General features: G+C 40.7%; 1 protein-coding gene across 1 annotated transcript in view; it reads left to right on the top strand.

The window, feature by feature from the left end:
* Positions 1-7,443: 7,443 nt before the first annotated feature.
* LOC139579406 (interferon-induced very large GTPase 1-like) overlaps positions 7,444-16,380 on the top strand; it is a 34,990-nt gene continuing 26,053 nt past the window's right edge. Inside the window, 4 exon segments of the mRNA XM_071407998.1 lie at positions 7,444-7,614; positions 13,935-14,178; positions 14,505-14,621; positions 16,259-16,351. Of these exon segments, the coding sequence (XP_071264099.1) occupies positions 14,072-14,178; positions 14,505-14,621; positions 16,259-16,351 (317 nt within the window). The 5' untranslated portion in view covers positions 7,444-7,614; positions 13,935-14,071.

The following is a 16,380-nucleotide window of genomic DNA, read 5'->3' as shown; positions in this document are numbered from 1 at the left end:
TCTCACAGCTCTGACTTCTGTCAAGACTTGCTTTAAGTGGTCCGGTTCCGCCCAGGGAGCTTTTGATCTCCTCAAGAAGCGTTTTACATCCGCCCCTATCCTTGTTACTCCTGACGTCACTAAACAATTCATTGTCGAGGTTGACGCTTCAGAGGTGGGCGTGGGAGCCATTCTGTCTCAGCGCTTCCAGTCTGACGATAAGGTCCATCCTTGCGCTTACTTTTCTCATCGCCTGTCGCCATCGGAACGCAACTATGATGTGGGTAACCGCGAACTGCTCGCCATCCGCTTAGCCATAGGCGAATGGCGACAGTGGTTGGAGGGGGCGACCGTCCCTTTTGTCGTTTGGACTGACCATAAGAACCTTGAGTACATCCGTTCGGCCAAACGACTTAATGCACGTCAAGCTCGTTGGGCGTTGTTTTTCGCTCGTTTCGAGTTCGTGATTTCCTATCGTCCGGGAAATAAGAACACCAAGCCTGATGCCTTATCCCGTCTCTTTAGTTCTTCTGTGGCTTCTACCGACCCCGAGGGGATTCTCCCTGAAGGGCGTGTTGTCGGGTTGACTGTCTGGGGAATTGAGAGACAGGTAAAGCAAGCACTCACTCACACTGCGTCGCCGCGCGCTTGTCCTAGTAACCTTCTGTTCGTTCCTGTCTCTACTCGTCTGGCTGTTCTTCAGTGGGCTCACTCTGCCAAGTTAGCTGGCCACCCCGGCGTTCGGGGTACGCTTGCTTCTATTCGCCAGCGGTTTTGGTGGCCTACTCAGGAGCGGGACACGCGTCGTTTCGTGGCTGCTTGTTCGGACTGCGCGCAGACTAAGTCAGGTAACTCTCCTCCTGCCGGTCGTCTCAGACCGCTTCCCATTCCTTCTCGACCATGGTCTCACATCGCCTTAGACTTTATTACCGGTCTGCCTTCGTCTGCGGGGAAGACTGTGATTCTTACGGTTATCGATAGGTTCTCTAAGGCGGCTCATTTCATTCCCCTCGCTAAGCTTCCTTCCGCTAAGGAGACGGCACAAATCATCATTGAGAATGTGTTCAGAATTCATGGCCTCCCGTTAGACGCCGTTTCAGACAGAGGTCCGCAATTCACGTCACAGTTTTGGAGGGAGTTCTGTCGTTTGATTGGTGCTTCCGTCAGTCTCTCTTCCGGGTTTCATCCCCAGTCTAACGGTCAAGCAGAAAGGGCCAATCAGTCGATTGGTCGCATTTTACGCAGCCTTTCGTTTCGAAACCCTGCGTCTTGGGCAGAACAGCTCCCCTGGGCTGAGTACGCTCACAACTCGCTTCCTTCGTCTGCTACCGGGCTGTCCCCGTTTCAGAGTAGTCTTGGCTACCAGCCTCCTCTGTTTTCGTCCCAGCTCGCCGAGTCCAGCGTTCCCTCCGCTCAGGCTTTTGTCCAACGTTGTGAGCGCACCTGGAGGAGGGTCAGGTCTGCACTTTGCCGTTACAGGGCGCAGACTGTGAGAGCCGCCAATAAACGTAGGATTAAGAGTCCTAGGTATTGTCGCGGTCAGAGAGTGTGGCTTTCCACTCGTAACCTTCCCCTTACGACAGCTTCTCGCAAGTTGACTCCGCGGTTCATTGGTCCGTTCCGTGTCTCTCAGGTCGTCAATCCTGTCGCTGTGCGACTGCTTCTTCCGCAACATCTTCGTCGCGTCCACCCTGTCTTCCATGTCTCCTGTGTCAAGCCTTTTCTTCGCGCCCCCGTTCGTCTTCCCTCCCCCCCCCCCCGTCCTTGTCGAGGGCGCTCCTATTTACAAGGTACGGAAGATCATGGACATGCGTTCTCGGGGACGTGGTCACCAGTACTTAGTGGATTGGGAGGGTTACGGTCCTGAGGAGAGGAGTTGGGTTCCATCTCGGGACGTGCTGGACCGTTCGTTGATTGATGATTTCCTTCGTTGCCGCCAGGGTTCCTCCTCGAGTGCGCCAGGAGGCGCTCGGTGAGTGGGGGGGTACTGTCATGTTTTGTCTTTGATCATGTCTTGTCCCTGTGCTTCCCTCTGCTGGTCTTATTAGGTTCTTTCTCTTTCTCTCTCTCTATCGTTCCGTTCATGCTCCCAGCTGTTTCTCATTCTCCCTACGACCTCATTTACTCTTTCACACCTGTCCCCTATTTTGCCCTCTGATTAGAGTCCCTATTTCTCCCTCTGTTTTCCGCTCCTGTCCTTGTCGGATTCTTGTTTGATGTTTGCTGTTCCTGTGTCCTTGTTTCGCCCTGTCGTGTTCTTTGCCTTCTTCAGATGCTGCGTGTGAGCAGGTGTCAATGTCAGCTACGGCCAGTGCCTTCCCGAAGCGACCTGCAGTCTGTGGTCGCGTCTCCAGGCGTTCCTCTCTATTGACGAGAGGATTTCAGTTTCCTGTTTTGGATTACCATTGATTATATCCAGGAGAATCATTATTTGTTTAATACTGGAATAAAGACTCTGTTACTATTACGTCGCTTTTGGGTCCTCATTCATCAGCATAACAGTATTATTGATCTACTAGTGGTGTGTCATGTTAATCACACTGTATTATTGATCTACTAGTGGTGTGCCATGTAAATCACACTCTATTATTGATCTACTAGTGGTGTGTCATGTAAATCACACTGTATTATTGATCTACTAGTGGTGTGTCATGTTAATCACACTGTATTAGTGATCTACTAGTGGTGTGTCATGTTAATCACACTGTATTAGTGATCTACTAGTGGTGTGTCATGTTAATCACACTGTATTATTGATCTACTAGTGGTGTGTCATGTTAATCACACTGTATTATTGATCTACTAGTGGTGTGTCATGTTAATCACACTGTATTATTGATCTACTAGTTGTGTGTCATGTTAATCACACTGTATTATTGATCTACTAGCGGTGTGTCATGTTAATCACACTGTATTATTGATCTACTAGTGGTGTGCCATGTTAATCACACTGTTTTATTGATCTACTAGTGGTGTGTCATGTTAATCACACTGTATTAGCGATCTACTAGTGGTGTGTCATGTTAATCACACTGTATTATTGATCTACCAGTGGTGTGTCATGTTAATCACACTGTATTATTGATCTACTAGTGGTGTGTCATGTTAATCACACTGTATTATTGATCTACTAGTGGTGTGTCATGTTAATCACACTGTATTATTGATCTACTAGTGGTGTGTCATGTTAATCACACTGTATTATTGATCTACTAGTGGTGTGTCATGTTAATCACACTGTATTATTGATCTACTAGTGGTGTGTCATGTTAATCACACTGTATTATTGATCTACTAGTGGTGTGTCATGTTAATCACACTGTATTAGTGATCTACTAGTGGTGTGTCATGTTAGTCACACTGTATTATTGATCTACTAGTGGTGTGTCATGTTAATCACACTGTATTATTGATCTACTAGTGGTGTGCCATGTAAATCACACTCTATTATTGATCTACTAGTGGTGTGCCATGTAAATCACACTGTATTATTGATCTACTAGTGGTGTGTCATGTTAATCACACTGTATTATTGATCTACTAGTGGTGTGCCATGTTAATCACACTGTATTATTGATCTACTAGTGATGTGTCATGTTAATCACACTGTATTATTGATCTACTAGTGATGTGTCATGTTAATCACACTGTATTATTGATCTACTAGTGGTGTGCCATGTTAATCACACTGTATTATTGATCTACTAGTGGTGTGTCATGTTAATCACACTGTATTATTGATCTACTAGTGGTGTGCCATGTTAATCACACTGTATTATTGATCTACTAGTGGTGTGTCATGTTAATCACACTGAAATTATTGATCTACTAGTGGTGTGTCATGTTAATCACACTGTATTATTGATCTACTAGTGGTGTGTCATGTAAATCACACTGTATTATTGATCTACTAGTGGTGTGTCATGCTAATCACACTGTATTATTGATCTACTAGTGGTGTGTCATGCTAATCACACTGTATTATTGATCTACTAGTGGTGTGTCATGCTAATCACACTGTATTATTGATCTACTAGTGGTGTGTCATGCTAATCACACTGTATTATTGATCTACTAGTGATGTGTCATGTTAATCACACTGTATTATTGATCTACTAGTGGTGTGTCATGTTAATCACACTGTATTATTGATCTACTAGCGTCTGCCATGTTAATCACACTGAAAGTATTGATCTATGTTTACCATTCAAAGTTCACTGTAAACTAGTGTTCTTCCAATCTTTTAGCTGGCATAATATGGACATGTCATGTTTTACAATTTTAATGCCAATGGATTATTGATCTACTCCAAAACATATTTAATGCAACATTTTTTACAATTTTTCAACTTCATATTCATCACCACCATCAACATCTGTGAAAATGGCACATTCTATGTTTTGGAGTAAAAAACATAGAGGAAGATGTGTTTCCAATGACATCATCATGTGATTTTAACCAATTATGAGAAGGCATTACCTACTAACTGCCTGCTAATTGGTTGACCATGTCATTGGAAACACTTGTCTTCTATCTGGTTTACTCCAAAACATAGAAAAGCTCCATTTTCACATGTTGATGTTGGGGTGTTGTTGGAGATGATGAATATGAAGTTGAACATTTTTGATATTTCCCTTTAAGCATAATATGGGCATGTTATAGTATACAATAGTCATCACACTGGATTCATTATCTACTAGTGGCACACAACAAAGTCTACCAGCCATTATTACAGTGATTGTTGTTTTTACATAGGGTCTTCAAAAATCACTCTAATATAGCTACTTAAAAAGTTAAAAGATAAAGAATGTGGGGATAGACCAAGTAAATGTAGCTATTGAACACTTTTTTAAATTGACAATATATCTAATGAAACATATCAAGCTCACTTAGATCTTACTGTGAACGTGTGTGGGTATGTGTGTGTGTCTGTGTTTGTGTTTGTGTGTCATGACTGTAACACATCTTGCTTTCACAATTTAACATTTCCTAAACAGCACCCCCGTTAAACTAGCTTCACTTTACCCCGATATCAAAGTCATTTTAAATAAGGCCGACAAATTAAAGAAACGATTTGGTATAACTTTGATTGAGTAAGTGTGCTTCAGACGTTTTGCTTGGAATGCTTTGTAGCTATGATCTTTATCTGTGCATGAGAGTGCATCATACTCAGTTTCCGTACCAGAAAATGCATCTGACTCAGTTTCCCTACCAGAAAACACGCTATACCATAAAGCAGTGGTCACCATCACCTGGTCGATCTTCACGGCATTCTTAGTTGATCACCAAACATTTCTTTAGAAAAGCCAACTATGAATACAGATGGAAACTGATTAGGCGATGTCTTGACTGTGTTCTGCGAGTGTCGGCTCACTTCACCGAAGTGTTTTCACTGCATACTTATAGATGTAATTTAAGATGATACATTATGCTACCAGCCTTATTGCAATAATAATGGCACATTTCTCTATAATCGCCTACACAACCAGAAGGCCTAATTATAGGCTGATGCTTGAATTCATGAAATATTTTGAGCAAATTTCGAATCCTAATTAGAGCCAATAAACACACAATTGTGAAATTGATTAGGTTAATCTGCGTTTATTTTAATTAATCATATTTGACAATAGCCAAAGTAGCCTAAACGTGTCTTTGATATCAATTTGATATCATATGAGCTATGCAAAATTGATTGAGTCTCTTTGAAAATGTTTTAGAAGAACAGACGGAAAGTTGTTTGTCCTGAATTTATAATTTAATATATATAAATGATTCTGGCCAAGCTAAATGTATTTCCTAAATGATGTCGTCGCGGACGAAATTGAAAATAGGCTATATTCATAGAGTTAGATAGAGGACTCATCATGGATATAACCTATTATAGCATGGATATTGCCATTGAGGGCTTCTACTATTTTGAAGTAGTCAATTGGGTGTGGATTTCTATGGGTTGTAGCTTCAGTGGCGCTGCCCAAGATGTCACAAACGCTAAAATTGCACAGATATAAAGATCAGTCCTCTATCTATCTCTATGGCTACAGTCTTTGGGCTCCAACCTGCACTAAGGCAAGAAGAATGTTTGTCCACTCATACAGGAGTAATAAAGGCTTTTATTTTGATTTATTTCATTTTGATTTAGCAGGGGGTGCTGCACCACCCTCAGCACCTCTACAAATGTGTCTACAAATCCCTGTTAGTGAACATTTCTCCTTTGCCAAGACAATCCATCCACCTGACAGGTGTGGCATATCAAGAAGCTGATTAAACACCATGATAGTTACACAGGTTCACCTTGTGCCGGGGACAATAAAAGGCCACTCTAAAATGTGCAGTTTTGTCACACAACACAATGCCATAGATGTCTCATATTTTGAGGGAGCGTGCAATTGGCATGCTGACTGCAGGAATGTCCACCAGAGCTTTTGCCAGAGAATTGAATGTTCATTTCTCTACCATAAACTGCCTCAAATGTCGTTTTAGAGAATTTGTCTGTACGTCCAACCAGCCTCACAATCACAGACCACGTGTAACCACTCCTACCCAGAACCTCCACATCTGGCTTCTTCACCTGCGGGATCGTCGTAGGGGAGGGTGCTGAGGAGTATTCATGTTTGTAATAAAGCCCTTTTGTGGGGAAAACTCATTCTGATTGGCTGGGCCTGGCTCCCCAGTGGGTGGGTCTGGCTGCCAAGTGAGTGGACCTAAACCCTCCCAGGCCCAACCATGGTTGCACCCCTGCCCAGTCATGTGATATCCATAGTTTAGGGCCTAATGAATTTATTTCAATTGACTGATTTCCTTATATGAACTGTAACGCAGTAAAATTGTTGAAATTGTTGCATGTTGCGTTTATATTTTTGTTCAGTATACATGGGAGATGTGAGTTACAGGCTATTACCAAGTGTCTTGTCCTCAGGTAGACGCCACATTAGCATAGCCATTAACCCAAACGAAGAAACCATGTTTCAGAGTTGATATATGTGCATCCAGGTATAATTATATGTGTGAGTCAACATATTTCATATGATTTAATGCATGTTATTAACAAAGTTTGCTCCATTTTGAAGTAGACATTGAAAATACACTTTATTACTTTAAACAAAATGTTGAATCATTTTGAGACTACAGGAAATAGGTTGACTGCTATGTTAAACAACTGCTGTCATGGATTGCCTTGTGGATAATATTTTCACTGTGGAAAAACAGGGATATCTAAAGTCAGAGATGGTAGAGAAAGCGAGACCCCACTCCCTAATTTATTTGGATTGGGGAGGGGCCACTCGAGTGGACTACTTATTGCCCCTCCACGCGGAGGGGTGCCCCTGGGTGAGACTTCTCACTGGCAAATTCTTTCTGGTCGGGGCAGTGTGGGTGGGGGGAGCAGGATGTGACAATAAGTAAACTCTCTCGAGTGAGCATGCCAGATATTATGGAGGAACCGTGACCTCACGCAGGGAAAGCATGCTCACCATCTTTGCTAAAGTTGTCCCATGTGATGCGTGCACAGATGCTCCTCCCCTCACCTCCTGGCTGTCTTCCTCGTCTCACCTCTGAAACAGCACCTTAGGTTTCAACCCTTTTGTTATAACCCTGTCAGTACATGCTCCAGGCTACTCTGAATGCAGCAGGAAAATGGTAAGTCAACATATTTTTATAAAAGTGTAGCGGTGGAAAAAGGACTCAATTGTCATACTTCAGTAAAAGTAAAGATACCTTAATAGAAAATGACTCAAGCAAAAGTGAAAGTCACCCAATAAAATACTACTTGAGTAAAAGTCAAAGTATTTGGTTTTAAATATACTTACGTATCAAAAGTAAATGGAACTGCTAAAATGTACTTAAATATCAAAAGTAAAAGTACAAGTATAAACCATTTCAAATGTCTTATATTAAGCAAACCAGACGGCACTATTTTATTTTATTTATTTATTGGCGGATAGCCAGGGGCACACTCAGACATAATTTACAAATGAAGCGTTTGTGTTTAGTGAGTCCGCCAGATCAGAGGCAGTAGGGATGAACAGGGATGTTCTCTTGATAAGTGTGTGAATTGGACCATTTTCCTGTCAAAATGTAACAAGTACTTTTGGGTGTCAGGGAAAATGCATGGAGTAAAATGTACATTATTATCTTTAGGAATGTAGTGAAGTAAAAGTAAAAGTTGGCAAAAATATTCATAGTAAAGTACAGATACCCCAAAAAGTACTTTACACCACTGTGAAGTGTCAGGTTAAGATATGTTTTGATGACTGGCAGGTAGGCTGATTCTTATTCAAACTGGGGAAGACTTTAGAGCTCACAATGTCGTAAAAATTGCAATTCCTCTCAGGTAATTTGACCAAGTAAAAATCAAATGGCCCAGATCTCAAATGATGACAGAATGCAAGGAAAATTACAAAAATGGTTTTATTTGTTCTTAGCATACATGAAACAATTGTCTATTGTTAATGTTATTTTTGTAAATACTTGCAAACTGTCTGGCAGCGTTCCAGGTACTTTTTTTTGCGGCTGCGCTGCGAGTCTCAGAAGATTGCAACATGATAATATGTCACATGAAGGGGTTTCCTGATGTGATACATACTTCTCCAGGCGTTGTGAGATGTGATAATGTTCCTATACAGAAAAGACGATCTGGAGCACCATCTTTCTCTCAATGTATTTAGTTTTAGGCCTAATCCCCTCAAATTCAAATCTGGATTTCTAAACCAGTTCCACTGTTTTTCTAAAAGTATTCCTCTAATCAGGGACTGATTTAGACCTGGGTCACCAGGTGGTGCCATAAATTATCAGGTTGAACAGAAAACCAGCAGTAGTCCTCGTAGAGTAAAATGTGAATACCCCTGGCCCAATTGCTATAGCTACATGTGAGGTTAATAGCTGTGCACATAATCCTAATAGGCCAACCTCTTCATGGACTACATTTGAACATTTTCATATTTTAGGGCATGGGTATTCAAATCTTGAAATAGGGCTGTTTTCTCTTCTACCTGATGATTGATTGCACCCACCTTGTGTACCAGGTCTAAATCAGAGGTCCAGGTCTAATGTCCCAGGTCTAATTTGAGGTCAAGATTTTGAATTTGAGGGTTTCAGGGCATGAACTTTAGGGCATGAACAGATTGAGTTAAAACATTGTTATTTTAACAATGCTGGTTATGCATCTTGTTGACATTCATCCAATGACACCTTGACTTGCTTTACACACCCCTTACTGCAGAACATCTTTCTCATGAAATCATGTGACTTATAGTTAGAACGACTCCTGTAACCGCACCCTGCTACAAGCAAGAATCAAGTGGACAAACCAGAAATATTACATATCTGTTTGATAGCAAACCTAGATGATAAGATGAACTGTCATCTTTTTGGCTAACCACATTGGAACATTCTAATCTTTTAGGACATGAACTGGCAGAGCAGGTTTAAATAAAGTGTAGTGCCATTGTTTTCAGTAAGATGTATCCATGGTGATAGGAGGGACAGCAGGCAGACTAAGGGCAGGGCAGCCACCTGAGGACAATATTCACTTGTCTGTGTCAGCTTAATATGGCCTAAAATGGCAGGTGGTAGACTGTCTATTACAAATGAAACTCTACAATTGATGACTATAATTTCATAAGAAATGACTGACATGAAAATTATGAACTAAATCACATGATGATGGTGCACCTTTACAAGTAGTCCATCCTAAATCAACTGATTTATCATACTAGACAAATACAGCAGCCATCAGCATTATGACATTATTGAGGCAGTGCTGAACAGATACCTTGATTTGTTAAGACACCATTGTTTATGTGTCTACTGTTGTCTACTAGTGATCATTACAGAGCTCCAGTCCATGGTTTCATTATACTGATAACTACTGTAGTGTAACCTACTAGTGAACATTACATCAATCCAGTCCATGTTTTCATTATACTGATAACTACTGTAGTGTATCCTACTAGTGAACATTACTGATAGTCCAGTCCATGGTTTCATTATACTGATAACTACTGTAGTGTAACCAACTAGTGAACATTACTGATAGTCCAGTCCATGTTTTCATTATACTGATAACTACTGTAGTGTATCTGACTAGTGAACATTACTGATAGTCCAGTCCATGGTTTCATTATACTGATAACTACTGTAGTGTAGCCTACTAGTGAACATTACATCAATCCAGTCCATGTTTTCATTATACTGATAACTACTGTAGTGTAACCAACTAGTGAACATTACTGATAGTCCAGTCCATGTTTTCATTATACTGATAACTACTGTAGTGTATCCTACTAGTGAACATTACTGATAGTCCAGTCCATGTTTTCATTATACTGATAACTACTGTAGTGTATCCTACTAGTGAACATTACTGATAGTCCAGTCCATGTTTTCATTATACTGATAACTACTGTAGTGTATCCTACAAGTGAACATTACTGAGAGTCCAGTCCATGTTTTCATTATACTGATAACTGATGCACTCAGAATTCCATTCCATGTTTTATTCATGCACTAGTTAGGTACAGGTGTAGTGAACAATGATGGGAGATTCTCAATTAGAAAAAGTTTGTCCTGTCCTCCATCTTCCTTTCAACCATAACCTAGAAACCGATAAGCGGTCAGAGGTTGAGGAAAGTGTAAACTGGTGAATGAAGGAGTTTGCTCCTCAAAGTTGAAGCTCATTTACTGTATTTCTATACAATAAAAAAACGTTAAAACTCTATTTGGAGAACAGCAAAAACAAGCAAAAATGACCCCAGCCATTATCACCTTGGCTGCTGTAGGTTCATTCACCTTAATCAATCTAGAAACACATAGCCTAGCTATACAACTGTACCGTTATACACTGAAAGAGGGGAGATATGTGAAGTGATTCACACTGACATGTAGCACCAGAACAAAAACATAGGACATGTTTAAAACCACATTGGTTGCATTTTAATGTAGGCATATAGGGGAGATGGGGAATGTGAAGATGTTCATATTGAAACATATCTTTTTTTTTTTTTTTTAAAGTTCGTAACTTTAAAGTTCGTAACTTGTTTGATAAGATTAGTACAGACCTGAGTTTGGGAACCACTGTACTAACCTCTGTCTCCTCTGCTTCCTCCTGCATGCATTGCCTGTATCAGCCTCAACACTGAGCGCCACATCTCTCTGTCTCAGTAGCCTACTCTCTGTAAAGTATTGTGACAACTATTTTTTCTCCTGCTGAGATAGGCTCTGTTTAACGTCAGCTTCTTACTTCATACTTCTAGCTGGCTAAGTAATATTATCCAGAGCCCTTCAACGTTCCTGTAACAGAAGTCTCTGTCGGCATCTAGCCACCTGACTGACATATCTAAAAAGCAACTATTTACCAGTCGGTTTTTGTTTGTTTGAGGGATGTCCTTAGTCACGGCAGGGGTAGTGGAAAAGTTTTAAAACTGCCTTTTGTCCGGCATCTCGCAAACACAGTGTCTCCATACTACTCCGTAGCAGAGGAAGCTGGTTGGAGGAGCTATAGGAGGACAGGCTCATTGTAATGACTGTAATGGAAACAAATGGAATGGAGTCAAACAGAGTTTCAATATGTTTGATGTGTTTGACTCCAATCCATTTATGCCGTTCCAGACAATCTCTACAGCTAAACATTGGAAGTAGAATTGCCTTACTGAACAACTCAGTGAAGCTATAACAGTAGCGAGGCTATACAGTTGAAGTTGGAAGTTTACATACACCTTAGCCAAAAACATTTAAACTCAGCTTTTTCAGTTCTGCCCACACATTTTCTACAGGATTGAGGTCAGGGCTTTGTGATGGCCACTCCAATACCTTCACTTTGTTGTCCTTAAGCCATTTTGCTACAACTTTGGAAGTATGCTTGGGGTCATTGTTCATTTGGAACCCATTTGCGACCAAGCTTTAACTTCCTGACTGATGTCTTAATATGTTGCTTCAATATAACCACATAATTTTCCGTCCTCATGATCACATCTATTTTGTGAAGTGCACCAGTCCCTCCTGCAGCAAAGCACCCCCACAACATGATGCTGCCACCCCCGTGCTTCACGAATGGCATGGTGTTCTTTGGCTTGCAAGCCTCCCCCTTTTTCCTCCAAACATAACAATGGTCATTATGGCCAAACAGTTCTATTTTTTTTTCATCAGACCAGAGGACATTTCTCCAAAGAGTACGATATTTGCCCCCATGTGCAGTTGTAAACCGTAGTCTCCTTTTTTATGGCAGTTTTGGAGCAGTGGCTTCTTCCTTGCTGAGCGGCCTTTCAGGTTATGTCGATATAGGACTCGTTTTACTGTGGATGTAGATACTTTTGTTCCTGTTTCCTCCAGCATCTTCACAAGGTCTTTTGCTGTTGTTCTGGGATGTATTTGCACTTTTCGCACCAAAGTACATTCATCTCTAGGAGACAGAATGCGTCTTCTTCCTGAGCAGTGTGACGGCTGCGTGGTCCCATGGTGTTTATACTTGAGCACTATTGTTTGTACAGATGAACGTGGTACCTTTAGGCGTTTGGAAATTGCTCCCAAGGATGAACCAGACTTGTGGAGGTCTACAATTTTTTTTCTGAGGTCTTGGCTGATTTCTTTTGATTTTCCGATGATGTCAAGCAAAGAGGCACTGAGTTTGAAGGTAGGCCTTGAAATACATCCACAGGTACACCTCCAATTGACTCAAATTATGTCGGTGAGCGATCAGAAGCTTCTAAAGCCATTACATCATTTTCTGGAATTTTCCAAGCTGTTAAAGGCACAGTCAACTTTGTGTATGTAAACTTCAGACCCACTGGAATTGTGATACAGTGAAATAATCTGTCTGTAAACAATTGTTGGAAAAATTACTGTCCTAACCGACTTGCCAAAATTATAGCTTGTTAAAAGTTCTTTGGGGTAGGGGGCAGTATTTTCACGTCCGAATGAAAAGCGTGCCCAGAGTAAACTGCCTGCTACTCAGGCCCAGATGCTTGGCTATGCATATCATTAGTAGATCTTGATAGAAAAGTTTCTAAAACTGTTTGAATGATGTCTGTGAGTATAACAGAACTCATATGGCAGGCGAAAACCTGAGAAAAATCCAACCAGGAAGTGGAAAATCTGAGGTTTGTAGTTTTTCAAGTAATTGCCTATCGAATATACAGTATCTATGGGGTCAGATTGTACTTCATATGGCTTCCACTAGATGTCAACAGTCTTTAGAACATTGTTTCAGGCTTCTACTGTGAAGGGGGAGCGAATAAGTGCTGTTTGAACCAGGTGTCTGGTGAAAACCTTTAGTTTTGTCACGCGTGCAGCCGTGAGCACGAGCTCCGTTCCCTTTCATTTCTAAAGACAAAGGAATTGTCCGGTTGGAATATTATTGAAGATTTCTGATAAAAACATTCTAAAGATTGATTTCTGCTTTTTGTGACTCCTCTCTTTGGCTGGAAAATGCCTGTATGTTTTTTGTGACTAGGTGCTGACCTAACATAATCGCATGGTATGCTTTCACCGTAAAGCCTTTTTGAAACCGTACACTGTGGTTGGATTAAGGAGACGTTTATCTTTAAAATGGTGTATAATACCTGTATTTTTGATTCATTTTAATTATGAGATTTCTGATGTTTGAATTTGGCGCCCTGCACTTTCACTGGATGTTGGTCAGGTGGGATGTTAGCGTCCCACGTACCCTAGAGAGGTTTAACAAGACATTTGTGGAGTGGTTGAAAAACAAGTTTTAATGTCTCCAACCTAAGTCTATATAAACTTCCAACTTCAACTGTATATATTTTTTTACATAGTGATATTATTCATAAACACTTTTTCTGCCATTTGCGTTTTTCACAATTGCGTTCTGTACCAAATGCTTTACAGAATGCCATTATAACGTCAATTTAAATCCCCAGCACAGCAGGCCAACTGTAGGCCTACTCGGCTTTTGTATTTAAACGTTTTAATATAATGCTGTTTACTCTTCTTATTTACAGATTGATATGGGACCAGACCAGTCCTCTTCAGGATGCTGAGATCTCCTCTCTGAGAGTTATAATGAGTTATCATCAGATTGTTATGGGACCAGACCAGTCCTCTTCAGGATTGTGAGACCTCCTCTCTGAGAGTTATAATGAGTTATCAGCAGGGGGCTGAGGGTGGAGCCATCACTAAAGAAAGACTGAAGGATGGGTCACCAAACAAGGATCTTGATGAGATCATGGACCCTGATATGAAGAAGTGTGTGTGTTTGTGTGTGTGTGTGTGTGTGTGTGTGTGTGTGTGTGTGTGTGTGTGTGTGTGTGTGTGTGTGTGTGTGTGTGTGTGTGTGTGTGTGTGTGTGTGTGTGTGTGTGTGTGTGTGCACACAAGTGCTCGTTGAAGACTTAGATCTGTATCCTATTTTATAAGTAATATATTTTTAGAAGGACACAGAGTTACTGCACAGTACATTTAACTGAAAATATAAAAGATTTGGTTAGCGTAAATGACTGAGGACAAACCAAGGGCCGACGTTAGTTCACTTCTGTAATGCTGCATTTGATTTGATTTGTCTTGTATTATTAGCAGTGTCCATCCAGAGAGAGACGAGTCGGTTTCCTCTGGTTGTTTATCAATGAAGAGTGGTGAATCTATGGATCGCCCTCTTCATTTCAAAGAGGGGGCCACTTCACAAAGAAAAGGGTGAGTTTCTACATGTTACCAGGTAATAGAACAGTGATGTTATACATGTAGTTGTCTAGAAGAGAAGCTTCAATTCACATTACTGCTATTCACATATTTCACATATTTAGAACCATCTCTATAATTAAGTGATAATGCCAGAGAAGTCGGTGTTTGGAGCATATGTTTGCATGGGTGTTGTTAGGCCCGAACAGCAGCTTCGAGGGCATTATCACTGTTATACAACGGGTTACCAACATATTCAAATAATGATTTACATATTTTCATTAAAAACTTTATTTTGATTAATTTATTCATACTATTTAATTCTTCCACAAGATATAGTCCCGACACAAATCTAGGGTTGCTACCCAAGCCGGCTGTTTTTTTATTTGTGTTTTTTTACCCTTTATTTAACTAGGCAAGTCAGTTAAGAACAAATTCTTATTTTCAATGACGGCCTAGGAACACTGCCTTGTTCAGGGGCAGAACGACAGATTTTTACCTTGTCAGCTCAGGGATTCATTCTCGCAACCTTCCGGTTACTAGTCCAACGCTCTAACCACTAGGCTACCTGCCTTGTGTAGTCGTTGTTCGTTCTATTGGTTCGGTTGCCAGAGACGTGACCCAGTCGTTCGTTCAAAATGTTTCATTGCCCTACTGGCTGGTAACACTCTTATCCCATGCTTTCCAGCTAGCCAACTACGGCTAACTTACAGTCACGTCAAACAGTGCAGCCAGAATAACAACAGTAGCTGCATTTGCATTTGTTTAAACTGTTTTCTAGTGACATTTATTTGGATACATCCATAACAATGAGTATATGAGGAGCGATTTCACCTGGATTAGAACATGTGCTCTCTCGTCAGGACACTGTTGTTCAGAGGTGCTAGCCAACAACACAGCTAACACAATCACTTCAAATTGAAGCTGGAAAGACTAAACTAGCTGCATTTTGTTTCGTTTGACCTTTTTTCAATTGACATTTCTTTGTATATATCCATAAAAATGATGCCAGCTGATTCATGATTTCAACTGGCTGAGAAACACTGCCTGTCTGTCTCATCCTGACCCCTACATGTTCATTACTATGGGACAGCAGGATATCGAATTTCAATATTGAAACAATGTTGCGAATGTCGGAGACAGACAACAAGGTTTATACAAATCTCTGCTGTTGAAAACTAAATGTTAGTCTAAAAGAAATGTGAGATAATGTCTAGATGCTTTTTATAGTGGAGATCAATTTCATAAAGTGCCTGTCTGGGCTGATGAGACAGTGGATTGTGCAGTCAGATGGAACAGAGTAAATAGGCATTTTAACGTCATAGATTAAGCCGGTGGTAATTTATAGAATAGACACTGACTGGAATGCGGTTGTAACCAATCAGCATTCAGGATTAGACCCACCCGTTGTATAATTTAGTAATAACCACCTATAAATCTATATCTTCAGTTATCACATGGTTTACTTTTTCATCTTAATGTTGCAGTGCAGAGTAAACATCAGAGAAAATAATCTGTTCATCAATATATTTGATAAATGGATAAAGGATCAAAATAATTTTACGTCTGTAGAAATTAGTTTAACTAAAATGATGAATTCTGACTCAATATTCATTGTTGTATTATGTTGCATGACTGTCTTGTACTACTAGCAGGGCCCAACCAGAGATGGCAGAGTCTGTTTCATCTGGTTATTTATCAATGAAGAGTGACCAATCCATGAATCACCCTTTTCATTTCAAAGGGTAATATTTTCCATACTCCTTTGAGCCTA

This window comes from Salvelinus alpinus, chromosome 6, assembly GCF_045679555.1.
Source record: "Salvelinus alpinus chromosome 6, SLU_Salpinus.1, whole genome shotgun sequence".
In the NCBI taxonomy this organism is placed as follows: Eukaryota; Metazoa; Chordata; class Actinopteri; order Salmoniformes; family Salmonidae; genus Salvelinus; species Salvelinus alpinus.
The sequence above is the reverse complement of the archived record's forward strand: the minus strand, read 5'-3'. Positions and strand labels throughout refer to the sequence as shown.